The sequence below is a fragment of the Equus caballus genome, chromosome 7, assembly GCF_041296265.1.
Source record: "Equus caballus isolate H_3958 breed thoroughbred chromosome 7, TB-T2T, whole genome shotgun sequence".
NCBI classification, from domain to species: domain Eukaryota; kingdom Metazoa; phylum Chordata; class Mammalia; order Perissodactyla; family Equidae; genus Equus; species Equus caballus.
The window spans coordinates 69,411,031-69,438,981 of record NC_091690.1 but is presented as its reverse complement, the minus strand read 5'-3'; the positions used below and the strand labels follow the sequence as shown (position 1 = coordinate 69,438,981).

The 27,951-nt window shown below is 39.0% G+C and overlaps 1 protein-coding gene across 22 annotated transcripts in view; it reads right to left on the bottom strand.

The window, feature by feature from the left end:
* The window catches only part of PAK1 (p21 (RAC1) activated kinase 1), a 133,850-nt gene that overhangs the window by 6,411 nt on the left and 99,488 nt on the right, over nucleotides 1–27,951 (bottom strand). For all 22 annotated transcript variants that reach the window (XM_070274350.1, XM_023645654.2, XM_070274348.1 and 19 more), the window contains 7 exons: nucleotides 21,529–21,645; nucleotides 18,282–18,456; nucleotides 16,109–16,172; nucleotides 13,457–13,505; nucleotides 8,349–8,461; nucleotides 4,966–5,083; nucleotides 685–784 (listed from right to left, as the gene is read on the bottom strand). In XM_070274350.1, the coding sequence (XP_070130451.1) occupies nucleotides 685–784; nucleotides 4,966–5,083; nucleotides 8,349–8,461; nucleotides 13,457–13,505; nucleotides 16,109–16,172; nucleotides 18,282–18,456; nucleotides 21,529–21,645 (736 nt within the window). The remainder of the gene's footprint in view (nucleotides 1–684; nucleotides 785–4,965; nucleotides 5,084–8,348; nucleotides 8,462–13,456; nucleotides 13,506–16,108; nucleotides 16,173–18,281; nucleotides 18,457–21,528; nucleotides 21,646–27,951) is intronic.

The window sequence follows — 27,951 nt, the reverse complement described above, 5'->3', positions numbered from 1 at the left end:
TTCTCTAGGCATGAGTCCCAGACTTAAACCCTAATCACCTACAAATAGGCATGGCCCTGCTTTTATCAGTTCATCACCCTGTGCCCCAGGACAGAGACTGTTAACAGTCTTCCCATAAGGTGTGACACAACCTATTTGTCTGGACGACTGGTCTTTACACTTTTCAACGAAATGTTCTGCCTGCAGTTCATTCACATAATATAATATGTTAATGCAATCATGTTTGTTTAAATCATGAGGGCTTGGATAGGAAGGACTACGTCTTCTTACTCATTTTTTTATTCCCAGAGTGCCTGGCATAAAAAAGACATTTAATAAAAGTTTGCTGAATGAATGACTGAATGAAAGAAATCACACTAAACTTTTTTCTAATTATGTATTTCATGTCTCCCATACTAGACTGAGAACTTCTTGAAGACGAGCAAAAGTTTCCTCAGTGCCCAGCACAGGACCAAGCACAGGACCTAATGGGCATTCAGTAAATTTTTTTGGCTGAATATATAAATGAATTAAAAAAAAAAAAAGAAATGACACCCTATACAGTGCTGAATAATATAAAGAGCTCACATTTCCCAGAAAATAAACAAAGACCCTTTGGTGAGTCCTGTAACTACTATTTTATGATTACCATCCCACAGGAGACAGGGTCCCACAGGGAAGAGAAGTATTATCACTCCTACTCACTTAGCTTGACAGAGCCATCCATTCCCAACAGGATGTTGTCACTCTTGATGTCTCTGTGAATGACCTGGTTTGAATGCAGAAACTCCAAAGCCTGCAGGCACTATTGAAGTGGTGTGGGCAGAGGGAGAAAAAAAGAACATATAATATGAAGACACATAGAGAATCAACTAATCCAACCTCTTCATTTTGTGATAAAGAGAGTGAGTCCCCAGTGAGTAAAATGACTTCCTCCAAATTAGTGGCAGAAGTAGGTCCAGAACCTAGTCTTCTGTCTCAACATTCTTTTAACACTCCATGCTGCCTTATTCCTTTCTTATCATGTATCTTATTATACCTTATAATAGTTTTAAGTACATGAGTTCCTCCAATGTATTTTGAAATCTTTTACAGAACATTAGATCCTTGACAAAAAACCTGAGGCCCAAGAAAAACGACTGAGGAAGAAGGGAAAGCATTTTGTAATGATAAAACTGGAGGAAAGTGACAAATAAGAGACATATTTGGGAAACCAGACCTATGGAAGTGATATTAGAAGCAGTGAAGTTAGGAATCATCTTATTTTGGTGAGGAGATAATTTGTACTGTTTTGGGTATGTTGAATTTTATATACCTATGACCATTTGCAGACAAATGTCCAGGAGTCAACTGAAAATATGAGTCTTAAATTCTATACACAGGTCTGGATGTGAGATAAATATTTAAAAGTCATTTGTGAAGAGGTGATTTTTTTTTTAACTTATAGGAATGGTTGTCACTGGCAAATGATATAGAAGATAAGAGGAGAAAAAAAAGGACCTTGGAAAACACCTATACTTAGCAGGCAGAATGAGTAACATAGACTGAATGGAACTATGAATGCCTGGTTCTGCCACTACCCGATCAACAATATCATTCTAGACAAATCACTTACTCTGTCTGGGCTAATGTTTTCCCGTATGTAAAATGCAAGGATCAGAAAAGATAATCTCAAGTTTGCTTTAAGTCAGACATATATAGATCACTTCACCCTGAAAGAGCTGAATACACATTCTTCTCAACTGCACATGGAACATTCTCAAGGATAGACCATATGTTGGGAAACAAGGCAAGCCTCTACAAATTTAAAAAAATTAAAATAATAACAAGCATCTTCTCCGATCATAGTGCTATAAGGCTAGAAATTAATTACAAGAAAAAAGCTGAGAAAGGCACAAAGATGTGGAGACTGAACAACACACTACTGAACAAGCAATGGATGGATCACTGAAGAAATTAAAGAAGAAATAAAAAAATACCTGGAAACAAATGAAAATGATAGCATGCCATACCAACTCATATGGGATACAGCAAAAGCTGTATTAAGAGGAAAATTCATCGCAATACAGGCACATCTTAACAAACAAGAAAAATCCCAAATAAGCAATCTTAAAACTACAGCTAACTGAACTAGAGAAAAAAGAGTAAATAAAGCCCAAAGTCAGCAGAAGGAGAGAAATAATAAAAATCAGAGCAGAAATAAGTACTATTGAAACGAAAAAGGCAGTAGAAAGGATCAGTGAAACAAAGAGCTGGTTTTTTGAGAAGATAAATAAAATTGACAAACCACTAGCCAGACTTACAAAGAAAAAAAGGGAGAAAGCTCAAATAAACAAAATCAAGTTTGCTTTAAGTCCACTAGTTTAAGTCCATAACCCCAAACTAAAATTTTAGAAGCTTCTACTAACTGAAAAACACTAAAGATGCAAACCAATTGGAAAATACTATTTAAATGCTCTCAAATTAATAATTCACTTTATAAGAACATGCCAATGGCTAAATTAAGAACAAACCAATATCTAGATATGGCTTTTCCCTGAAAAAGTAAGAGTTGCTTTCCTTAGGAGGCTGGAGACCCTGGCCTCTAGATGTCAAAAATTATGATCTAAAAGGATGATTTCAGGAAATTGGAACCCTCATACCTTGCTGGCAGGAATATAAAATGGTATAGCCACTTTGGAAAACAGTTTGGCCATTCCTCAAAATACTAAGCATAGAATTGTATATGACCAGAAGTTCCACTCCTAGGCATATACCCAAGAGAAATGAAAACATACCTTCAATCAAAAACTTGTACATGAATGTTCATAGCATTATTCATAATAGCCAAAAAGTAGAAATGACCGAAATATCCATCAGATGGTGAACAGACAAATAAATGGAATCTTACTTGCTAATAAAAGGAATAACGTACTGATATATGCTATAACATGGATGAACCTTCAAAATATTATGCTAAGTGAAAGAAATCAGTCACAAATGAGCACATATTACATGATTCCAAATATATGAAATGTCTGGAACAAGCAAACCTATAGAGACAGCAAATAGATTAGTGGTTGCATAGGACTGGGAGGGTTGGGAAGTGGGGTTGGTGGGGATTGACTGCTAATGGGTATGGAGTTTCTTTTGGCGGTAATGAAAATGTTCTAAGATTGATTGTGGTGATGGTTGTACAGCTCAATATACTAAAAACCATTAAATTATATAATTTATGGTGAATTATATGGTGTGTGAATTATATCTCAATAAAGCTATTTTTAAAAGGTGGGATGATCTCTATGAGCACTTAAGGATAACAGTAATCTACCTATTTATGTAACATTGAAAATTTTTTCCAAGCTCTTTTTGACCCATATGGCATCTCTAAGGTATATACAGTATGAATATTGTAGTTCCCATTTTATTTATTAATTTTTTTGTGAGGAAGATTTGTCCTGAGCTAACATCTCTGCCAATCTTCCTCGATTTCGTATATGGGTTGCCACCACAGCATGGCTGATGAGCAGTGTAGGTCAGCACCTGGATCCAAACCTGTGAACCCAGGATGCCAAAGTGGAGCGTGCTGAACTTAACCACTAGGCCGTGGGGTCAGCCCCTGCAGTTCCCATTTTAAAGATAAATAATTTGAGGCAAATTGATTTCCCCAAGCACATTTACGCATGTATTCTTAACCAGTGACAGTCTGTTCCTGGGGTGAGTGCAAAACATCTTAGATACTACAATGGTTTGTGGCCTTCAGAAGGACCATGGTACATAAAAAGATATACAGTATTATCTATGGTCTTAAATTTCATGGGGGTAATGTGATTAGGAAAAAATGTCTTAAAAGGCTCCTTGGTGGGGGAGGGAGGAGATAATGAAAAAAAATTGAGAAACACTGCCTTAGTGGTACAGCAAAGAAAATAAGTCAGATCTCCTAAGAATCTCAAGCCTGTGTAAATTCCATTAACCTAAGTGTGCGTATTCTAGACCCCAGGGTTTTTAATGCAAAGGTGATCATATTTTCTAGGACAGTATGGATTTCACATGATTTTATTTTTCCTAATATCGATTAAATATGCAACTACATAATTTGATCTGTATGCCACCAGATCTTACATCATCAAACCTCAATCTTACTATTAGATTCATCCCCATACAACTCTGAACCTAATCTTCTAATCGCCTAATCTTCTACTCTCTCCCTAATTCCCAAACTTTTCTATTATTGGGCTATTGGAAAGTTTCAGTCTTTTATCAGCAAAACACCCAATGTCTTCAACTTCTCTGAATATTCCTTTCATCTTCTTGCTCTAATGAAAATGTGGCTATTCCCTGAAGACACTGCTTCTCATAGGGCCCTCGTGGAGGCTTTTTCCCCTCTTCTTACACTAGCATATTACACACCTTAGAATTTAATAGTGGTGAGGAGAAAGAAAAATACCTATTTAAGCTTTGTTTTCTATTTCTTTTGCCTGGAAGTATTTTTACCCTAGATTTTCGCTTGGCTTGCTTTTTCATATCATTCAGATCTATGGCAAAAACTTCCCTGACTACTCTGTCTAAAATAGTACCTTCTCTGTCACTACTGTCTTACTCTACTTTATTTCCTTCATTGCACATGAAGAAAGCAGGAAAGCAGAATAAAAATATGTTTAAAATCTATATCCATATAAAAGAGAGAAAGGAAAATATTGCAAAGTATTTACAGCAGTTATCTTTAAGGGTTGAAATTATAAGTGATTTTTTAATGTATTATATATTTTTGGTACTTTTTAATTTTTCTACAAAGGGTATGTAATTTTATAACTGGAAGAAAGTTGTCTTTAAAGAAAAAATCATGGTGATAGGAATTTCAAAAACAGGTGTAATATGAGAATGATAGGAGAGTCCAACTAATTTCTCCCACCTCCAGAGTGCCCAGGCTGAGATCCTATCAGGTGCAGAATTTTGAGAGAGACTGATTTGGAGGCCACTTCCTGCCTAGTTGGCCATTGGCCTTACCTCACGGCACACAGCTGCAATCTGGCCTTCATCCATGCAGGTTTCTGTCACCACGTCTGTCAAAGAGCCTCCAGCCAAGTATTCCATGACAACCCACAGCTCATCTCCTACGAGGTAACTGCAGGGAGTACAGATAAAGGATGAGAAAGAATAGAGTACACTGAGCCACAGCACTGGGTTTCCAAGGCTACGCATATACGCAGAGTGAACCCGCATTTCCATCAGCTCTGGAAGAGTCTAGGGTTCCTTTTTCCGGGGAAAAGCAGAATCTGGGGCACAGAATCACTAATTTGACATCTCTTAAGGATTCGCCTGGAGAAAACAAAGCTGGCTTTTCTGTGAAGTCCCAAAGGACAGAACTAAGATCGCTAGGTTGAAGATACAATAAAATTATATTTCATCACAGCACAAAGTAATCCTTCCTAAAATTAGGCATGATTCCCACACCTCTAAAAGCATCAAAGCAGAGAGCACCCAAACATTTGACAAAGACGGGATTTGGAGTCCATGTTGCCAACATTAGGGAAAGTCACTACACCTCCTTAAGAGTTCTACTGGATCTGAGATCCATGAGGCTAAGTTCTGGGTCCTGTTCAAGACTCCATCCCCCAAGGCCAGCACAGTAGATGCCAATATTTAAATAAATAGAAAGTAAAATAAAAGATAACTGTAAATATTAAATAAAACAATGGCTATAAAATACATTCAAAAGCTGTCAAGTCATAGTCATTATGCTGACAATGATCTCCATTTTGAGTGTCTCTGATTCTAGCAATGGAATGAATTCAGGAAGGGCTGCAGAGCCAAAGCCTCTTCTGGTAAGCCAAGGGCTGCCATTTAGTACTGGATCCCTAGAGAGATTATGGGGCTGACGTGAGTTAGAACTGATAGTTCCACTCAGGGATTGGATCACTCAGCCCTGTTACGTGATAAACAAAAGGTCACTTAGCCTGTCTGGTCAGTTTCCTCAGCTGTAGAATAAGATAAATAAAAACAAGGATAACCCAGAGCCCCACAGATTCTTCTGCTAGCTTTAGACAAAGGAGCTAGATTAGAATGGCTTGAGCTGTGTGGTACGTCATCTTATCTTCATCGTGACATTGGGACTACCGCTAGGCAGATGGGGAGACTGTTGGAAAAAAACAAATGGTCTCAAGCAACGGGTAAGATTTGAATCCTATTCTCTTGATTATGAATCAATCTAGTACTCTTTGCATAAGATTCTGCATTCTTTATAATTGAACGTCTTGTAGTTTTTTAATGTCTGTGAAGAATAAATATGACAGATTAAGTCTTTTGTCAACAATCTCTTTTGAAAGAGAAGACTATGGGGATTTGGACCAAAAGAGAATTCAGGACTGGGTAAAAAACCCTCCACCGGCATGAACCTATTTCCTCTCTTGACAAAGAATGCACATTTATGGCCTCTCATCTGGCACATTGAGAAGACATCTGTCAACTTGGACTGATTAGGGGAAGAAATATGAGGTCCAAGAGACTCTCTCTGGACATTAACAAAGCAGAGCCCCTTTACCTAGGCCCACATGTCACTGTCAAAGCTAAGAAAATGCAAGACCAGACTCAGGTTGACTCAAACACTTTGTGGCTACACACTGTAGCAAGGTATCTTCAAAAATCACATATTAAGGTAAAGCCTCAGAGCCTCACATATTTGGAGAAGAACAAATATAGAGTTCTCCTCTGGGACAACTCACAAAAACCAGACTCTGTACCTTCACTGAATGCTCGGGTTAGTAGGCGCCCACTTCTGTCCTCCTACAGGAGCTCCCAGGTCATTTTTTTCTCTCCTAGACTGGGAGCTATTTCAGGGCAGGGACTGAGCCTTACTTACTTCTGATTCCACAGTAAAAGCCTCTGGAGACACCAGCAAAGGCGTGATCAACCAATTTATAAATCTTCTAATCCCATTTCCAGAACACAAATTCCTTCAATAACATGGTCATGCATTTTAGTGTTTAGATACCTCCAGTGATGAGGAACTCACTATTTTATAAGACAGGCCATACCCTTATTGGACAGCTTTAATTTTTCCTTATCATGAGCCAAAAATCTAGTACCCTTATAGCATTCAGTAATTTGTTCAAGCTTTATTCTCTGCATAATAAATTCTTAAAAGAGATGGGAAGGTGAATAATAACTTTCAGAGACTTGTTCAGAGCCAGTCATGGCCCACATCATGAGAGACAATCATCCCCCAAAAGGAAAAGGCTTTATTCTCTACAGCTTTCAACATCATTTGTTGGGAAGGTCAAAGCCCAACTCTCTTCCTCTTTAAAGAAACAGAAGCTTACCAAATGTTTTAGATGAAGAACAGGAAATCTGGCAAAACCTGGCAGAAATGAGATCTAGCTGGCAATGCAATATAAATAGTAAAGGAATTAGACTTGACGACTTAGTCCAATATCACCTCCACCTATGAAGTCTCTGAAACCCGGGCAAGCAGCTCACTTTCTTTTTTCAGATATGGGAGAAAAGAATATGATATGCTGGAAAGTGCATGAATGTTGGTGCTAGGAATATTCAAATCCAAAACCCTCATTTGCTACTTACTGGCTTACTGGTCTTGGACAAGTTATTAACTTCTATGAACCTCAGTTTCTTCATCTGTAAAATATAGATAATAAACCCTACCTCACAATGAGATACTGTTAATGAAAGTGCTTGGTACAAAAGTAAAGCATAAGACAAATGTTAGCTACAACCACTATTTTATGTTGAAGAACAGAATTCTGATGGGCTGAAAATAATCAAAATGGGATTTAATCAAGATAATTAAAAAGTTCTACATTACCGGTTTAAGGCAAGCTCATGTAAAAAAGAATCGGGTTTTAATTGACTACAAACTTACTAGGGTCAACAATGAAAACGACTTCCTAAAATATAAAATGAATGAAATCATTAGGTTGTGTTGTGTTTAGAACAATGGAGGAGTCCCACTCTCTCCATACTGGTCAAATCTCAAATGAAACTACTGTGTGTCACATTTTAAGAGAAAACAGACAATCGAGAAGTTATTCAGGAGGGTGAGAAGGATAAGAAAAGATTTGGGATGCAGAATGATTTGAAGACCTACATGTTTGACTCCAGCAGATGGGATGAAGGGCTTCCCTGAGGCAGAACAAACAGTACTAGGACCAGAGGTTAGAAGCTGCAGGGTGGTATGGTTCAGCTTAATCCACAAAGACTGTGCAGTAATCAGAGCTGTCTAGCAGGACACAGGGTCAGAGTCAGAGAGCTAAGCATCATAGAAGATTCTTAAATGGAGGCAGTTCTGAGAGCTGGTGTTGCCTTCTCCTCTGACAGCTCTACCAGCCATCAGTCCTGAAGGGCCTCTCTCTCCGACGGAAGCTATCACTCCATACCTGTCCAAGTAGTTCACAATATTTGGATTCTTGTTTTCCCTCATGACCAGGATCTCATTAATAATCAGCTCTTTCTTCGGCTGCTGCTGAAGGTTCATCTGCTTAATGGCCACCTGGAATCAGAGTACATTCAATGTGCAACCAGAGTCACTCAGCATTTACTGAGCATCTACTACGTACCAGACCTTAAACACTAAGGAGACGGAGACGAATAGGACAGTCTTAGCCCTTGAGGAATTCAGAACTTATTAACATAGACCAGTGGTACTCAATCTGAGGACCCTGAACCAGCAGCAACAACATCATCTGTTGTTGGAAATGAAATTTTTCAGGCCCCACCCAGACTTACTGAATCAGAAACTCTGTGTTTTACTAAGTCCTCCAGGTGATTCTGATGTGCACCAAAGTTTGAGGATCAAACTTGCTACTAAATAAAATATTTATATTAGAAAAATACTTTCTAAAAATCACAATATTTTTAAGAGGACCGCTATAACAAAAGTCCATACAAAATGCTACAGAAAACACAAAATAGGGCAAGACCTCTTTTAAACTGGCAATGTAGAGAGGCTTCATAAAGAGGGAGATGACTTTTTGAACTTGGTGTGGAAAGGTAAATCACAGTTGACCAGGTTAAAAGAGAAAACAAGAATGAGATCTCTAATGTTTATGTGTGAAAAAAGATCTTGATAAGCTTTTTGTCTATAGAAGTAAAAGAATTTCCACATAATATAAATATAAAGCGTACATTAGTCTCCAATGCACTTTTGCATCCATTTCTTCTATGTGTCAGGTACTATGTAAGGTATTCTCAAGTTTATTTCATTTAATCCTCAGAGATACCTTATGAGCTAAGTATTACTACTGACCCCTTTTGACAGATAAAGAAACTGATTCAGAGAGGATATGTGACTTGCACACAGCTATTCAGTAGCAAAATCAGGATAAGAACCCTCAAAAGTGATGCCAATTTATCCTGTACATACGGACAGACTAATCTTCCCCACAGTACACATTTGATAACCCTCTACCCTGCTCAAAAACATAAATGGCTCCTGCTTACCTAGAAATGTTCCTCAGCCCAACATTCAAAGTTCTCATGATCTGACCCCTTTCTTACTTCCCACTGTATTCCTTCATATACTCCATGATCTGATTATCTCTCCAACTGGAATACTTTGCATCATTTTCACATGTTCAAAAGCTATTTATACTTTGTATCAGGCCTAAAGAAACTCCATTCTCCAAACCAGACAGGCTTTTCCCCTTCTTTAAAGCCCCTTAAGATCATATTTATGGTCCATAGAAAGTGCTTATGGAACTCACCAGATACTGCCTAGTATGATGTTAGGGTGTATCTCTCTAGAAGCTTGAGAGCTCATTTGAAAGCTCAGAATCCCTGGTGCCAAGCACAGGGCCTGACACACAGTGGGTGCTCAATAATGTTTGTAGAAATGAAGAGGGAAAGAGAAAATTCAGTGGGGTGATAAGTACTTTGTTTTTGAACCACAAAAAGCATCACCAATAGGCTACTCTATCCCACAGGAGTAGACTTTAAATTATTTCCTAAATGTTTATTCCTTAGAGAAATTTTCTCTTTTTCCTGCTTAAACAGACAAAAACATGAACAACTCACAGAACAATTAAATTAGTCTTTCCAGAAGCAGCAAGAAGTGTAAAGGATGAATAAAATTCAAATTTTTACGGAAAAAACTCCAATTATTTTTTCAAGTATGGACAGTCTTCTGTAGAGATCTAGTTCATCAATAAGAATAGAAATGATTCTTTTAAATGTCTTGACCACCTCCATTTCCTACCCCAAGTGAGAAAAATTGCTTTGGAGTCGTGTCTCCTATCAGGTTGGGCTTCTGCTCCAGCTGCAGTTGCCTATAACGTTGATTATTAGCTTTTTCTAATGTATAAAGAGCAAAACATTGATCTAAAGCCTATTACATTAAGTATAGTAAGCCTTATATAGTCCTAAACTATGGTTTAGGCTAAACACCCTTCACCTAATCCGATCCCTTCTATTGAGGCCAACAGGTAGCACTCCTATAATACAAAAAGAACTAGACTTGAACTCTGAGGACCTAAGCTCTGGGGCTGAGTCTGTCACTTACTGACTTTGACCAATCGTAAGCTCTCTGAGCTTCAGTCTCTTTATCAATACACTGAGGATAATAATCCCAACCTCGATTCTGCTCCTCACAGGATTGTTTTGAGGACTAAATGAGATAGTAGCCAATGTGTTACTCATATAAAAGTTATAAATTTAAATAATAAAGACAACAATGAGAATGCTAATCATAGTAATAACTTAATTTGATGAGTACCTGGCTCAGAGCAACAGGAATGACAACATCAGCAGAAACCAACCATCCTCCCACCACTACTGTTTATCGAATGCCGACTGTGTGCTAGTGCTTAAGTGCTGTACTTACATTATCTTAGGAAAACCTAACAACAACCCTACCAAGTAAAAATCATTATCTGCACTTTCAGGTAAGGAAATTGACACTAAGACACAAGAAAATTGCCCAAGGTCATAATCAGCGCCTATATGACTCCAAAGGTCTATATGACTCCAAAGCCTCTTCCAGTCTATTCCTTCTAATGTACACATTCCCTCTAAAAACGGGTTTGAAAAATAATTGTTGAATCTGTAACTGGAAGACTTCCCAGCACTAACATGCTAATCTTCCTATATGTGACAGACAATAGCTCTGCTCTTTCCAGCTGGATAACCCCCAGTAAGCACTCACTCACCAAGACTGAAAACATCTTGCCAGCTCCACTAGAGATTTGTACTCCCTGGGGCAGGAAATGAGGCTTTCCTGACCACACTGCATTAGCCACCCTAATGGACTTGATTCCATTCATAGTTTTCTAACCACAACGCAGGCACATAGTGAAATCAAGTTTCTATTTCCTGTGGCCAGCTTCTCACACGTGCAGCCTCCAGGCCTTCCAGGAACCACTCATCACCAGTCAGCCTCCCATCAAAGGCTGTAAGGGCCTAGAGGCCAGAAATATGACAAGGTGCTAGTGCCTAACCTTAGCTCTGCTGTGGCCTTGTAGCACAGAAAGTACAGGTTTAGGTTTTAGAATCAAAAGTTTCTAACCCAGGGACCGGCCCCGTGGCTGAGTGGTTAAGTTCACGCGCTCCGCTGTGGTGGCCCAGTGTTTCGTCAGTTTGGATCCTGAGTGTGGACATGGCACCACTCATCAAGCCATGCTGAGGTGGCGTCCCATATGCCACATCTAGAAGGACCCACAACTAAAAATATACAACTATGTACCGGGGGGCTTTGGGGAGAAAAAGGAAAAATAAAAAAAAAAAAAAATCTTAAAAAAAAAAAAGATTCTAACCCAGTCCTTGCTAAATGCTGAGCACAACCCTGCAAAAGTTATTTAAACTCTTTGTGCCTCAAATTCCTCATCAATAAAAAGGAAATATTATTACCTACCTCATAGGGTTCTTTTTAGGATTGGTATAACCTCCACTTTTCTATCTCTGCATCTAATTAACCATATTTAAAGTTGGTACAATGATACTATCCTTCCTTCCTCACTATTATTTTAACACAGGTTCCAGGACCACAAGACTTACTTATATGTACCCAATGGAAAGTATAGTCTCTTCCATTTATGTATGATTTTAATGTCTGAGTGCTTGCACAGGACTGAATCTTTCATAGAGTTCTTAGCACAAGTTGTGACACAAAGCAAATGTTCAGTAAATGCTTTGTGGAGTAAATAAATATGTAAAAACAAAAATTAATAAATATATAATTCTTAAAGTTTATTATGTATTTTCACATGCACTGCTTTACTGAATTCTTTCAACACTTTTATAAGGTATATGTTATCATGCGTATTTCATAAATAAATAAAATTCAGGCTCAGAGAGGTCAAATGACTTGCCCAAGATTATATAAGTAGACAAAGGGAAGCCTCTAGGTTGTTGGATTCTCACCTCAAAGAACAATTAATAAATCCTTAATCATAATGGTGATTTTGTTTTTCTAAAGTTGACTTACCCTTGATGGAGCCTCAGTATCTGGCTTAGACGTTCATAAAAGACTCACAAAAGTACAGTGAAATACGTGCTGTCCCTAATAACCATGACTTCTCTAGTATACCAGGGGGCTTCAACTGCCAAACGTACACAAGCAAGTCCTAGTAGCTTCCCTTATAGGAGCCCAACTCTATTTTCATTGGAATAGGAGGTGCCTCTCTCAACCTCTGAGCCCCAGTATTCTTTGAACTAAGAACTTCCCCAGGCATCCCTCATCCACAGCCTACCTGACAACCTTCCTGCTCTGCAACCAAAGAGCAGAATCCAAGGAAAGCTCAAGTACTCTACATTCCCTGCATGGCTTCCTTCTGCTGAAGGTAAGACCTTGGGTCAGCAGGCCTTGGCAATAAGGTCAGAGTTCTCCCAGCTTAATGAAATGAGAGAGAAGAGGTGCCTCCAAATGAGGACTTCAATGTCTACTGCAATCCTGGGCACAGAGTAATGGAAGGACCACTAGATTAGGAGTCAAGAGACATGTGTTTAAATCTCTCCTATATCAGATTTCTCTCCCAAGCACCAAACCTGTGTAAACAATTGTCCACCAGGCAGTTCCACAAGAAGGTCTCTCAGGCAGTATCCAAATTCTTCAAACATATTTATACCTCCACCTTTTTTCTTTCTCCTTGACTAATATCACTCACTTGTGAGTCATCTTCACATTCAGTCAATCACCAAATTCCGTCAAATCTACCTACCTCTCAAATCTATCCTCTTCTCCCCATTCATACTATGCTACCACCTTAGTCCAAACCATCATAGCTCATCTGGAATTACACAATGACCTCCTGACTCCTGTTCCCCTGGAACAGTAGAATCCCCTGTTCCACTCTTATCTCCTCCAATCTGTTCTTGACACTGTAGCCACAGTGACTTTTTCCAAAATCTGTAAGTCTCATCGTGTTACTCCTGTTTAGTTCTAGTCTGCAATAGTAAGAAACTAGAAGTGTCCCTATTGAGTGAAGAAGGACTAAAAACTAAAAAGAAAAATAAAAAAGAACTGAAGGAGCAACAGTTGGTGGTGGATACTCACCTCCTGTCCTGTGGCCACATCCATTGCAGTGTACACAGTGCCTGAAGCACTGAACAACAGGTGGGAGAGAGAGAGACAAAACTTGTTAAATGAAGTGACATTTGTCAAATGCAGTTCTACAAATAATCTGGCAGTGCAAGCGTTAATAATAAGAGCAGCAAAAATAATTCTCCCCACTGCCCCTCCCCACTCTAATAAAGAGAATTACAGGCTCTAGTGGCCAACAGGGAAGGCATGTGGGAGGCAGAGAAATACTAGGAATAATGCTAGGAAAGTAATCATGTTCATTCTAAATAACTAAAAACCAACCTCGTTTTACGCCTATAACCACGAACCCTGTATGTTTGTAGGTGGGTGATATGCAACAATACTTATAACTATACATGCTATATGTCAGATATATATGATGCAATCTGAAAAAATTTAAAACTCCATGTATTGCAAAAATGCAATCTAGACAAGCCCTGAGATTATGTTTCCCAGGGAAGTCAGGTCAATCCAGGGAGAAAAGTCACTTGTAAGTTTGCCTTGCTGCTAGAAATTATGGTCACCAGCTTCCCAACCACTACTCTTTAGTTGGGACCCTAGCTACATGCCAGGAAATTGTGATCATAAGATACTGGCTATCAAATAAGGATTGGATTATTTGCATTGGCAATTATTTCCCCAATGCCTGATTATCCTACCTCTAGCCATCTTCTGTCATAAAGCTTGTATCTATCTTCCTATCACTATCCGCCCTTATCCAACCAGATGCACCATTCTTAAGGGGCAAATATGCCCAGGCCTTGGGGGACTGGACATTTTGGGACTATATCTCCATGATTACAGAGGTCTAGAAAGCTACTCAGGCCCACTGGTTAGTACTTGATTATTTCTACCTTGAACAGACATATGAATTCCAGGTCAAAAAAAAAATAATCTTCAGGTCTTAAAGGGAAAAAAAGCAAGCAAAAATTATAATCATACGAATTCATCATATTTGTGTGGTATTTATATTTTTGAAATCATGGAATATGGAAACATCACCATAGGTGCTTAATAAATAGTTCATTCCTCCCTTAGCACTAACAGACTTGTCAAATAAGCAAGGAAAAAACATTTTGCAGATGTTGCCTATTTATGGGCCTCATACATCTGAATTAAAAAAGAAAAAAGAATCAGAAGTTTTGGAGGTGAAAGGCCCTGAATCAATAACCCCTCTTCCTTGAAATTACAGATAAAGAAAGTGAAGTCCAGGGGTGGGACCTGGCTAGCCCACGTTTGCCTGTGTACCTTTCTACTACATTCTTAATATCTCAATGTAATTAGCTAAAGGAAATGCCATCTCAGATTACTCTGAGGCAAGCAAAATAATTTCTTCTCAGGATGTTAACTACCTTATACCAGTTCCGATTCACAAAAGCATGTCTAGTAGGAAAAACACTGGACCAGGAAAAACTGAGATCCACTCAAGTCCAGGGTTATCTTGAAGATTAAATTAAACAATAGAAGCAAATAACAGATGTAAGCTGTAGAATGCTGTCCAACTACAACATCAGTATATTACGTAATACTTTGTCTCAGAAGTCATGGGATATATAAGAAAGAAAACTAAAGCAGAAAACTTCAATGATTTCATTAGCACCAATGCTTTCATTCAACTAACACTGAAAGCTTTCGACAAGCCAGATACTTTTTTTTTCAGTTCGTTTTTAATTTTAGCTATTTGGGCAGGTCTGTAGAAATCTCATTATTTTCCTTTTTAGGATAGAGGTATAACTTATCTAAAGTACTCTGCACAAACCTTGAGCATACAACTTGATGATTTTTTACAGATGGACACACCCATGTGTTCACCACCAAGATTACTTCCGAAGGTTCCCTCATACCCCGTCTGAATCAACATCCCCCTCTCAGAGGGAACCATTATTCTGACTTCTATTAGCATGTATTAGTTTAGCCTGTTCTTGAACTTCATATACATAGAATCATACAGTATCTGCTCTTTTATGTCTGCCTTATTTTGCTCAAAATAACAGCCAAACACTTTTTAAGACTTATCACAGTATATCATAATTCTTTGTTTGATTGTTTATCTCATTCTGTAGGCATGAGGTCCTTGAGGCAGAGACTGTGTCTGATTCATAGCTGTATTCACAATGCCTAGCACATAATAGGAACTCAGTTACAATTTGCTTAGTTCATTACACTGAGGGGAGCATACAAGATGCAGAGAAGGAACCAGAGAGCAGGAGACGAATTCTAGCATCCACCTAGAAAAAAGTCCCATTACACTAACAGAAAGGTCTGCAGTTTTGAGTCTCCTATTTCATATTAGTGCTACTAGGTCTCAGCACTAGGTAATCAGGGTTAATCTGGAAAAGCAGACCTGTAATTTGGGAAGCAGGTTTTGTGCTAAGAAAACAAATGGTTTTTTCACTCACTGCTGAGGTATTTTTAGCAACATGATCAGCTAATGGCACATCTCTCATATTAAGCATCATTCTGCTAAACCTGAAGTCAGCCTAATATAACAGTTCTGGATGGGTAAGGGGTGAGGTGGAGAAAGAAGAACAAGGTTTACGAGAGGCAAAACAAAAACAAAATCATATATACCAGCACACACAATTTTAAGTCATTTCTCTAGGGAAAGAAAATGCCCCTACTAACCCTTGTCCAATCTTCTCAAACCGTGTATACTTCTTCTTAGGATCGCCCACACTCACTATGCTCCCTTTGAAAGAAAGAGAGACCATGAATCATTTTTTTCCAGATCAAGATACAAAACAGGCCCCATGTTCCCCCAAACCCTGGAGCTGGCAAGGATCCAATGCCCAAAACCCACACTAAGTAGGTCTGTAACTTTCCCCCTACAAGTTCCAACCAAAAGTTTCATGTTCTCACTGCTTTTCTTCATAGTAATCTATTCCATTTCTAAACTCCTAAAAGCCATTCATTCATTTTTAAATTCATTCATCCAATAAACATATACTCATTTAATATGCTCATTTACTACGTACCAAGTCCTGTGTTGAGTGCTAGGAATAGAGACTGATGAGACAGTTAAGACAGTCCCTGCTCTCAACAAGCTCAATCTCATGAAGGAGATACACAGAAGGCATAAAGTTCCATGAAAACATAATAATTGTTCTGATGGATGGCAAAGGGGTAGAGAAAGGGACACAAAATACAAACTGGAAAGGTTTCAGAAAGGAGGCGATAGCTGGATTGATCTTTATAGGGTAAGAAGGAGTTAGGGAGAGAAAGTCGACAAGGGGTTACAGCAGGAAGTACTTCAAGTGCAAAGACACAGAGGTAGGAGAGAGTTCACTGGGTTTCACAACTTGTATTCTAGAGATAGTGAAACTGAGGCCCACCAGAAGGGAAGATACTTCCCCCTCACACAGCAAACTGTGTCACAGCTAAGAATAGGAGTCAGGCCAATATGCTTTCCACTAATACCAATTACTAGGATTTGGTACTGTTCATTTACATTATCTCATTTGATTTACAAATAAGACAGGTATTAACATCCCTATTTTAAAGATGAGAAAAAGGAGGCCCGGAGAACAGGAGGAAATTGCCCAAGACCCAAGTCAGTGGCAGGGCTGGGGCTTCAACTCAAGTGTCCTTAACACCTAGAACAGCCTGCTTTCCATAATTCTATGTTCTATGTATTATTGTTTAAAAAAACTCTGGTTCAGAGAAAAAGACTACATACATGAGTAAACAGATGACTAGGTAGGTAGCTTTTCTTACTTCATGATTTCATAAGGGCTCTGGGGAATGGTAACTTTTAAAAGAGTAAAAATTATTTTTAAAGTCAAACAAGAATTATCAAAAAGAAATTGAGAGCTGCTAAGCGAAAGAACCAGAAACTTCAGCTTTAGAAAGCACTGCCAGTTTGAAGAGTTAGCTAAACTAGTCACATCAAATCCTCTTTAGAAGTAGACAGGTACAAAGAATAAATCAAAGGCCTTGTCAAATGATTTTTCCAAGCCCAAAGACCAAGTCAATCCTTCCTTCTCATATGAACTCTCCTGCAGTTTACTGAAACACAGAAACAAGCTACCCCAATAGACCCCCCCCATTTCTGGCCGCTTAAGGAAGTAAAATAAGTTTCCATCTGAGAGCTAGGGGGGCAGCAGGCTCTAATTACAGGAGCACAGGTTCTGTTTTAACCCCATACATGTCACCTGCTGGCTGTGTGATCTGGGGCAGAGTATTGAGCATCCCTGAGCCTCAAACATCTTAACTGCAAAAATGAAGATTATAACGTCTTTCTTCATAGGGTTAATATGAGGAATAAATGAAACAAAATTAAGAAAATACCTAGGTTGTCATTTGGTACACAGTACAGGCTCAAAAAATGTTAGTTTCCCTTCCCTCTTTTCCTACAACCAAGATGGCAGATCTGTCTTCGCCTAGGTCAATGGCAGACATCAATAATCAATCACAGCATTCTTTCCCACCAGTTATAGACAAGGCCTCAATAACTTTCTCAAAACAACATTCCCAAGTATTCACCAGGTAAAAGCTATTGGTCATCTCCATAAGCCATGCCTAGAGGTGAGAATGCCTAGTGTTCAAAGTGAGCTATCCCTACTCTCTCTCATCACGTTCCCATCCTAATGTGGGTGGTATCCAAGCAGGGCTGACGAGACAAAGGAGGTGGGTACAGCGGCAGGATGAAGAAAAGCAGTCTGTAGCTAAGATATCAAGCACAGTCAGGCAGCCACATAGACCAAGCCTAGAACCAGGATCTTTATAGCAATGGAATTCCATCTTCGTGCTCAACCAGTCACGTACCAGAAGAAAGTTCAGAAAGCAACAAACTGCTTACGTAATTTCTCCAAGATCTCTTCATCAGACATTTTCGGTTTCTTCTTTTGCTTCTCAGTGTTCCGGGTCAGAGCATCCGGTGGAGTGGTATTATTCTCAGTAGGTGAAATGGGAGATGTAGCCACATCCCGAGTTGGTGTAATAGGAAGTGGTTCGATCACAGACCGTGTGTATACCTGCATTGTTGGTGCAAGAATTTGGCAAGGGCAGCCTTTGTTAGCACAGGGGAAGCTCAGGAGCCTCTCTTAGATGAATGTGTTAGAACATCCACAGAAGAGCAAATCTCAGTAAACTCATCCCTTCTCCTAGGTCAAAATCTGTGCTCCTCCTCCTCTGTGCCCAGGCCCATCCTCTGTGGGTAGAATGACCTTCCTGGCTCTCGCTTGAACTACATAACAGGAGTTAGTGAGAATTTGAGCACTGAAGATATTTAATACAAGGTTAAACAACTCTCAACAGAAATGACTTAAAGGAGATTCTATTATTAGATGGGGATCCCCTTCATCTGCAAAATTCTATTCTTTCCCAAGTTGAAATGAATATCCTGTATTCCCACAGCATCTTGCGCTGCTGATACAACACTTAACATTATCTTCTTTTGAGTTACTCCCTCTCTAAATCCTGAACTTTTGCAGAGAAGGAACTACAATTGTTCTTCTTTAAGAGGCAGTGGAGCGTAGTCATTTAGACCAAAGACTCAGGAACCTGACTGCCTAGGTTCAAATCCCAGCTTTTACTGCTACCATTTGTATGACCTTGGACAGGTTCCTTAACTTCTCTGTGCTTCAGTGTCCTCATTCGTAAAATGGTGATATTAATGATACCTGTCTTATGGTGTTGTAGTAATAAATTAATCAAGGGGTGAAATGACCAGAATCATGCCCAGCAGATATTAAGCTTTCAAATTTTCACTAATATTATTATGTTTTCTATTGATTCATTTACTTAACAAACATTTACTGAGAATCTACTCTTAGCCTTGCTGTACAAAATGCTGCCCCCATCCTCTATTTCTGTGAAGGAATTCTTTTTTTTTTTTTTTTTTTTTACTTTATATTTTGGGTTATAATCCAACGCTACTTTTTTTTTTTCTTATATTTTATTTTTTCCTTTTTCTCCCCAAAGCCCCCCGGTACATAGTTGTGTATTCTTTGTTGTGGGTTCCTCTAGTTGTGGCATGTGGGACGCTGCCTCAGCGTGGTTCGACGAGCAGTGCCATGTCCGCGCCCAGGATTCGAACCGACGAAACACTGGGCCGCCTGCAGCGGAGCGCGCGAACTTAACCACTCGGCCACGGGGCCAGCCCCCCTGTGAAGGAATTCTTGTGAGAAAGTCACAACCACAAGGCAGAAAGGAATAAATGTCATAAGAAATGAGCAAACTATATACTACTGAGGCTCAGAAGGAGTGACAATAAGTTATGTCCTTTCCCCAAGAGACGTTTACTGGCATTATCAGATTTTTTTCATAAAAATATCACAACTATCCTTTGGCCAGTCTATAGGCTCTACAAAGACAGGGCATGTGTGTCATTCATCCCCGAGTTCCTGTATCTAACCAGCTGCCTGACAAAAAGCAAGCATTCACGTAAATGTTTGATGAGTGAATAAATGAATAAAAGGGATTCTTCAGCTGGATCTTGAAGGATGGACAGGATTTTAATAGGTGGAAACGGGAGAGAATTGTCCAGAGTAGAAACAGCAATAAGTCAAGACATTGAGATCAGAGACTATAGCTTCTTTCCTGACTACTCTAGCATAATGATTTCGTAATTTTCTATTTTCGTACCTATAGACAAACTATATCCCTGCCACCTAAACCTGTAGCCTTGTCCTCCTCCTTTGGTTCTCCAGAGATGTCTCCTTGAGGTCACAAACCCTGCCTTTTCCCTCTCTAATATTCTCCTTCTCTGGCTCCCAGCACAAGTCTGCACACATAAAAAGGCCACTGTGCTATGGTGGAAAGCGACCCAGACTTGGGGTCAATTGCCTGCTTTCAATCCTGGCTCTTTTGCTTACTAAGAGACTTTGGGTAGATCAATTTACCTCTCCAAATCTCAGCTTCTTCTTCTATAAATCGTGAATTAACAATACCTTTTTAGAAAGGAATGCTATGAAGATCAAATTTATCAATTCATTCAATATTTACTGCCTTTCTGATACCTGCCAAGAATTATGTTAAGCACTGCAAATGCATGCATACATGTATTCCCTCTACTTTTGAGGAGTTCATGGTTTAGGAGGAAAAAATTTTTTAAATGAACATGCTTGCAAATCAAAAAAGGACATATCGATGTGAGATATCTTGACAACTCTCTAATTTTGAAGTTCATTTTCCTTAAGGTGACTTTGTGACCTACAAAAAGGGTGATTTCATAAGTTCTCATCTTAAAAGCTGATCTAATCTGCTTGACTTTCCTCCACAACAACTCTCATAGTTAGTCAATCAATTCTGCTTGAATACCTCCCTGAGTCTTCTACTCCAGAGATAGCCTTATCTTGTATTATCACAGAGTTTAAGCTCTAGGTCATTCTTTCATTATGAAGCTCTTGTTATAATAAAAAGTGCAGACAAAGAAACACTAGTAGAATATCATCTGATGATAGGTCACTGCTCACTGACACTAAATCAGGTAAAAGGAAGGGACTAGATTGTGGAAAGCAAGGGCAGAGGGACTGTGGCTATTCTGAGATGCAGGAACCTCAAAGGAAGTTAAATAAAAATCACTGCCAACATCCAGCATCAAAATGCACTCCCGATGTCCAGCATATTAATAGCACTAATGTATTTATGAATTCTCTTGGGTCTTTCAGCATCATCAATGATGTTCTAAGAGGCTGAACGCTGCACATTTAACAGAGAAGAAAGGATCTGTTGCAGGCTAATTTATTGCTTCCCAGGAGACTAGAATAATTTATGTTAGTCCTGCACTAAGTAACATTAATTCTGTGTATCTTCCTAGCCTGTCTATGGAGAACGGGCTAAGCAAACTAGGGCTGGGTTGGTATAAACACCAATTATCTATGACACTTTGGGACTATCTGCAAACCAATGATAAATAAATATACCAATTCTTATCTTTAATCATACAGAAAGTACCTTTCAATCAAGGTGGTTCAGTAATTTCACCAGCTCCAAAACCCCAAAACCCAGAACCAGAATATTAAACCTCTAGGCCTCAGGATCAACACCTCTCCCCCTCCAAACTCTAATAAATCACAAAGCTGTCCACGTCCCCAAAGACTCACCGATTTCGTGTGCTCTGGGCGTGGAGCAATCACTGGAGGCGGGGTAGCGTCATCATCATCATCTTCATCTTCTGAAACTGGTGGCACTGCAGGGGTCTCAGACACCGTCTTCACATTCTGTACAGCAGAGGAAAGCCAGATTCATCAGGGCCGGCTGACGTGGAACTTAAGCTACCAGGATCACCAGTCCCCCAGAAGAAACCTCATCCTGACACCCCTCCTGAAATCCGTATCAGGCTCCAAGCTCTCCACCTTTGTGTAGCCAGTCCCAGGAACTCAGTCACCTTCCCTCTCTTCTTTTAGCTACCACTATCCATTCAGTCCCTTGGGGGCTTCCTTTTCCCACCCAAAACCTATTTGTGGAATGGGAAGCCAGCCTACAGCTTCTCTATCTGCCTTCCCCCAAGCCAACCCCTGAAGACAAGCTCATAGTTCCTCCTTATTCTATGAATTTTACTCTCCACAGTGAACAAGTAATAAAGTATAAACTGTAGGGAAGGGATCAAAAGTCTGGAATTTTACAAAGTTTATCATTGTAATTCCTTACTCCTTTCTGATAACGGTAAACGGAAGTCCAGGCAGGCTTTTGCCTCTCCTGTTCCTTTCTTTACCAAAACCTACTGTACCCATTATGTCATCAGGTGCCCTGGCCTCACCTGAAAATAAAAGACATCAGGAGCCCCTTGACTCAAGAGGACAATGAGTTTCTCCCCAGAGTGGATGCTGTCCACTCCACTAAGCTTTTGCCTTGTCCTGGAATGAACCTTACCAGCACCACTAATTGAATCTGCTATAATCTCAGCAACTGGAGTTTCCCATGCAAACTATAACAAAGCTGGGCCAAGTGTGGCAGGTTTTAAGGCAGGTCCAGGCAAAAATATCTTAGCATTACTGTTTATAACAGATTCAAGAGACAAAGTAGCTCCAAAACATGAGATTTTTGATGGAGATTTAAATGATTATAGCATAGGACCAGAGAGGCAATAGGGATCTTTTAATATACACTGGTATAATTCAACAGTTTCAGAAATTTTCAGAGCACTTACTTTGTGCTCAGTGAGATATTGTGATGGATACTGTTAACAAAAAGGGCACAAAGATGAAAAAGATGGTACATGTTCTGAAGCAGCTCACCATATAAGAGATATATGTCTCTGATATAAGAGACAGAGGTTGAGTTCCCTTCCTGCCTGCCATTTGGGGCCTCTGGAGAGAAGAAGGTCAAGAGTCAGAATGACAGGGGATAAGTGGACAAACTTACCTAGTGGAATACTAAACTAGAATGACTGTGTCAGAGACTGGCCTTCAGCATATTTGACATACTTACATAAGGTAAACTGACAACCTCATAGATTCTAACAGGACCTCCGGTGCAGGGCATAACTTAAAAACTGACAGTGCCAGGCGTTTATAAGCAATGAGCTTGGGTGGCCGCAGGCAATGAATCTATCCTCTTGTTTCCATTTTCATCACTTGAGGAATGTGGAGGAAGAGGAGTGGTATAATTTGAGGGGTGACCTTAAGTCACTTCCAGTTCTAAAATTCAACACAGGTTCTTTCCCTGTCAAAGCACATATTTTGATATTTTCATGTTCTAATTTATCTTCTCCCCACTACTCCATTCAAAACAAAATTTAACTAGACACCCAAATTGGGAATGAAGTTAACTCAGCAGCCTCTTTACCATCAGATGGCCTTGGGGCTCCCCGCTGTACACTATAAACACTAAGTTTGTTTGCTTCCTAAAACTGTAGAGAAGGGGATTTCATCACCTTCCTTAGCAACACATTTCTGTTTTCCACAGGTGACAGCTTTGGGTGGTAGGATTAACAACTACCAGAATCAAGAGAGATTGGTTTTTGTTCCAAATTTTTACTTCTTATCCCTGTGCCCCCGGGCAAGGCTGCCCTACTCTAAGGCACAAGTTTCTCATATCTGTAAGGTGGAGATAATGACAGTAGCTCTCTACCTCACAGGGCCACTGGGAGGATGAAATGAAGTGACGTGGGTATAAAAACACTTTGTAAATGGTAAGGAGCTAGAAAGATATAAGGAACCAATTCAATTATCATTATATCTAATAACCACAAACCTCCGTCTAAAAAAAAGCCAGTGACTCCAACTCATTCATTTATTCACTATGTACCAGTCTTTGTTCTAGGTTCTGGGGCTATACTGAAGAACAAAACAGACAAAGTCCCTGGTCCTATGGCATACATTTTAGAAGAGGATACAGTCAAAATTAATCACCAAAGTGTCAGGTAGTAATAAGATAAACATAAGACAGTAGAGATTGTTTGGGAGTGGGGAAATATTACTTTAGACAGCATTGTCATGGAAAGCGCTCTATAATGAGAAGTCACATAAGCAGTGGCCTGAATGAATTGAGAGAGCAAGCCATGGAACTCTGGGAAAAGAATATTCCTGGCAAATGAAAGGAGTACAAAAACCCTGAGATGGGAACATGCTTGGTGTGTTCCAAAAACTTCTAGGAGGCCTACCTATGTTGCTGAGACGTATTTGTGATTTTAAAACTGCTGAACTTTGGGTAAAAACAGTAGGAATTTCTATCTTAGACAATTATACAACCAACAAGCTTAAGATTCTAGTAAGGCTTTTAGTACCCCAATCATAAATATGAGCATATCTCAAAAGATTACCAAATATCCAAGGAACATCTCTAACATAAAAGGGACAAACAAAAACAAACATGAAAAAAGAACCTGGAAAAAACAAGACTAGATAGGGAGAAGAAAACATCAAAAGAAAGTCTACCATTTATTTCTTCATAAGCAAAGATACTGCCTCTGGAAATAAGAATGGGTTGCTATAATTGTTTAAAAAATAAAAATAAAAGAGCTTTTGGAAATTAAATGTGAGAACATAAATGAAAATTTCAATAGATTGTTTGAAAGATGAAGTTGAAGAAGTCTCCCAAAAATCAGCAAAAAAATAGTACAGGAGGTCCAAAATCTAAGTAACAGGAGTTCCAGAAAGAGGAAAAAAGAAAACAGAGGAGAAGAAATCATCAATTAATTCAAGCAAATTTCCTAGAACTGAAGGCTTGAGTTTCCAGGTTGAAAGAGTCCACAAAGCTCCTCACACAATAAACAGATAAATATAGGGATATAATTATGAAATTTCAAAGCAACGACAACAAAGAGGATGCTATAAGCTCCCCCAAATGAACAAAAAAAGGTCAGATACAAAGAAGCAGGAATAAAATGTCTTTGGACTTCAACAGCCAACTTGTGAAAGCTAGATGACGAAAGTGCAATTTTTCCAAATTCTGATGGAAAATTATTTTCAACCTAGAATTCCATATTCAGCGTAAGTATCAATCAAATGTGAGGGTAGAACAGAGATGCCCCATTTTGAGACCTGAAAGATATTAAACATTTACTTCCCATTTAATTTTCTCAAAGCTACTGGAGGATGAGCTTGACGAAACTGCAAAAGCAAACAAAGATGAGGAAGGTGTGGCATGGAGAAAATAGGAACCTGCACACAAAAATGCAAAGGGATTGCCAAGATGGTGCAGGGAGATCCCAAAATGACAGCTGTTAATTACAAGGACTTCAGTCTTATTTGACGTTTTAATCTAATACTTGGGTAAAAATAATAATTTTTACGTGAATATTCTTAATTACAATCCCCTGGAGGTAATTATTGTTACTGTTTAGTGTTTAGCCTTTCAGAGACTATCTGAGGGCGGTAAGCCTAGATCTTCACACGTGCAAACGTGTCTTTATTTTGACCTCATGCTTGAAAGCTAGTTTGATTAGGTGTAGAATTCTTGGTTCCAAATAATTTTCCTCATACCTCTGAAAATATTGCTCCTTCGTCCATTGTTGCTAATGAGGAACATTAGCTGTATATTCTCTTTGAAAGCTTTGAAGATCTTTCTCTTTATTCTTGGGCCTCTTTTCAATTATCTGACAATAATTGGTAAGCCCTTTCATCTGAAGACTCATGCCCTTCTTTAGCTGAGGAATTTTTCCTCTATTATTCCTTTGATTATTTTTTCCACTCTAGTGCCTCAGTTCCATAATTCTTCTTAATCTCCTCCACTAACCCCTTGTATCTCGTTTTCATATTTTCCATCTGTTTTTATATTTTATATCAATTCACTAATATGTATTTCTTAAAATCCTTGTGAATTTATTTCTTTAGTCATAATTTTCAATTTCTAAGAATTCTTTTTTATCCTCTGATTGCTCTAATAGCAGTGTGTTTTTATGGATGCAACATCTATACAATGTCTCTGAACATACTAGACATTTTTTTTTTAAATCTCTTTCCTGAATTATTTATTTCCTCTGGGGCCAGTTTTATTTCTTTAGCTTGGTTCTTCTCTTTAATATTTTGCTTCCCTCAAGTGTCTAGAGATCCTCAGCTATCCATTCCTGTGTATAAGTGAGGCACCAGACTGCCTGGTGTATGTAATCAGCATGAGTTTCTTCTGCAGTTATGTAGTTCTGTCTCTCCACTGTCCCCTCCTCTAAATGGAAGGTCTGAAGCAGTGCGATGTGAATTATGGAGAGGAGATTACTGGCAAGCGTCACTTTAGGGTATGCTGGCATGGAAAAGCATGCAGAGTGGAGATTCCTCTCCTCCCAGTTATCAAAAGTATGAGAAATTTACTCTTAGGATGGAAAAATTGAACGTATTTTCTCCCATTGCAGAACTACTTTTCCTTTCCCCTTCTTTATACCTGTTGTAGAGATCTGTACTTAACTCAGCTTCTGCTCTGCTTGTCTCAAGCCCCTACACCCACACCACGAGTTCTCCTCAACAGGGCAGTTTACTTTCTTTAGGAAATTATTCTGGTTTAAGCTTAGAATCAAAATTCTGCTACTTTTTTGTTCACTGTAAGATGGAGACTGCCCCTGCTGTTTCAAATGCAGAATTTTAATTAATTTACGCTTGAAGATGACCCAGGACTCTTTCCAGCTTCTTATACATAGCGTCTCCGCCCATTTTCTCTGGAGCTACTCTTATCTTCCTTTTTCTTTCTCTTCCACATACTTTAAGCTGTGGTTTCCTCTGCTCTGATAAATCTGCTTTCTTTCTTCCATGAATTCCTGACAATGACCCACTTATGTCCTGTTTTTGTTTTGGAGCACTGTTTTGAATTTATTTTTTAATACATTTTTTCTGAAATTAAGAAATTTGAGATAACAAGAGAGAGACACACACACATAAATTCATTCCACTACCCTGATCCAATTTCCAGAGGAATCTTTCTAAGATGTTAGTTTAGACTAAAATGTATATCCAACTATATCAATCTTCTATATTAAATATTTCCTTAGCTACAGCACAAAGTCCAAGTTTTTTGGCCTTACATGATGAGTCTTTAACTTGGCTTTTGTTCATGCTACCTCAGAAAAGAAAGCATTGCCCTTTTCTCGGCCTGGTGTCATTACTTGTGTTTACCTGACACTGTATTATAAATCCTTGCTTACATATTCTGATTCCTCACTAAATTATGAGATCAAGAGCAAAGCTCTTACCAGTCCTTGACTCCCCAGCATCCAAAGAGCCTATCACATAGTAGCTGTTCATTTTATAAACAAGAATTCAGGCATTAAAATGTCATAGAATCTGAGAGCCAAAGCTCAGACGAATGAGCCACAAATAATAGAATTTTAGGGATAGAAGGAACCCTAAAGATCATGTTTGTTAAATGAACATATCATTAGCACCTGACAACTCTGCAAACGTCTCTGTACTACCAGGCAGAATAAATCACTCCATCAAATCTGACCTCCATTGTACATCACTTATAGCTCTCTTGTGGCCCTTATCCTTCTAGTCTGCTGTTAGTTGTTTCCTTAAGGACTCAGATAGTGCATATGTCTTTTTCTGTGACCAACACCTGGGCACAAAGAAGGTGCTAAGTAAATATTTACAGTATGAATGAATAAATGAAAGCTCAGGAGAACTGAATTTTGTATTGGTTTCTACTACTACCTCATTCAAGGGTAGGGAGCAAGTCACTTAATCTCTGAATCTCAATTTCTTCACCTGTGTTACAGAGATAACAATCCCATTCAATTATTTCACAAATCAAGTGGAATGATCTGTATGAAACCAATGTGGAAAATAACGACATGCTACCACAATACAAACCACACCCCCCAGGTAAAACTAGTAAGGAAATATAGAGCACTGAGTCACAGGGACAAATGTTCTGAATTGGGGGAGAAAATGTCCTTGACGGCCTGAGCAGTTTTAACTGGAGATACTAAACCAGTACAGGTTTTTACCAAGCAGGTGTCATCCTCTGTGCCATATGGCGTGAGCCCCAGGGCTCCTCCTCCTCACTAACAAACAACATAAGTATAGTTTCACTGCAGTCTCCTTTATAAGACCTCTCTGACATCTTCTTTCTCAGTTTCTTGCCAGGGTGAAAAGAAT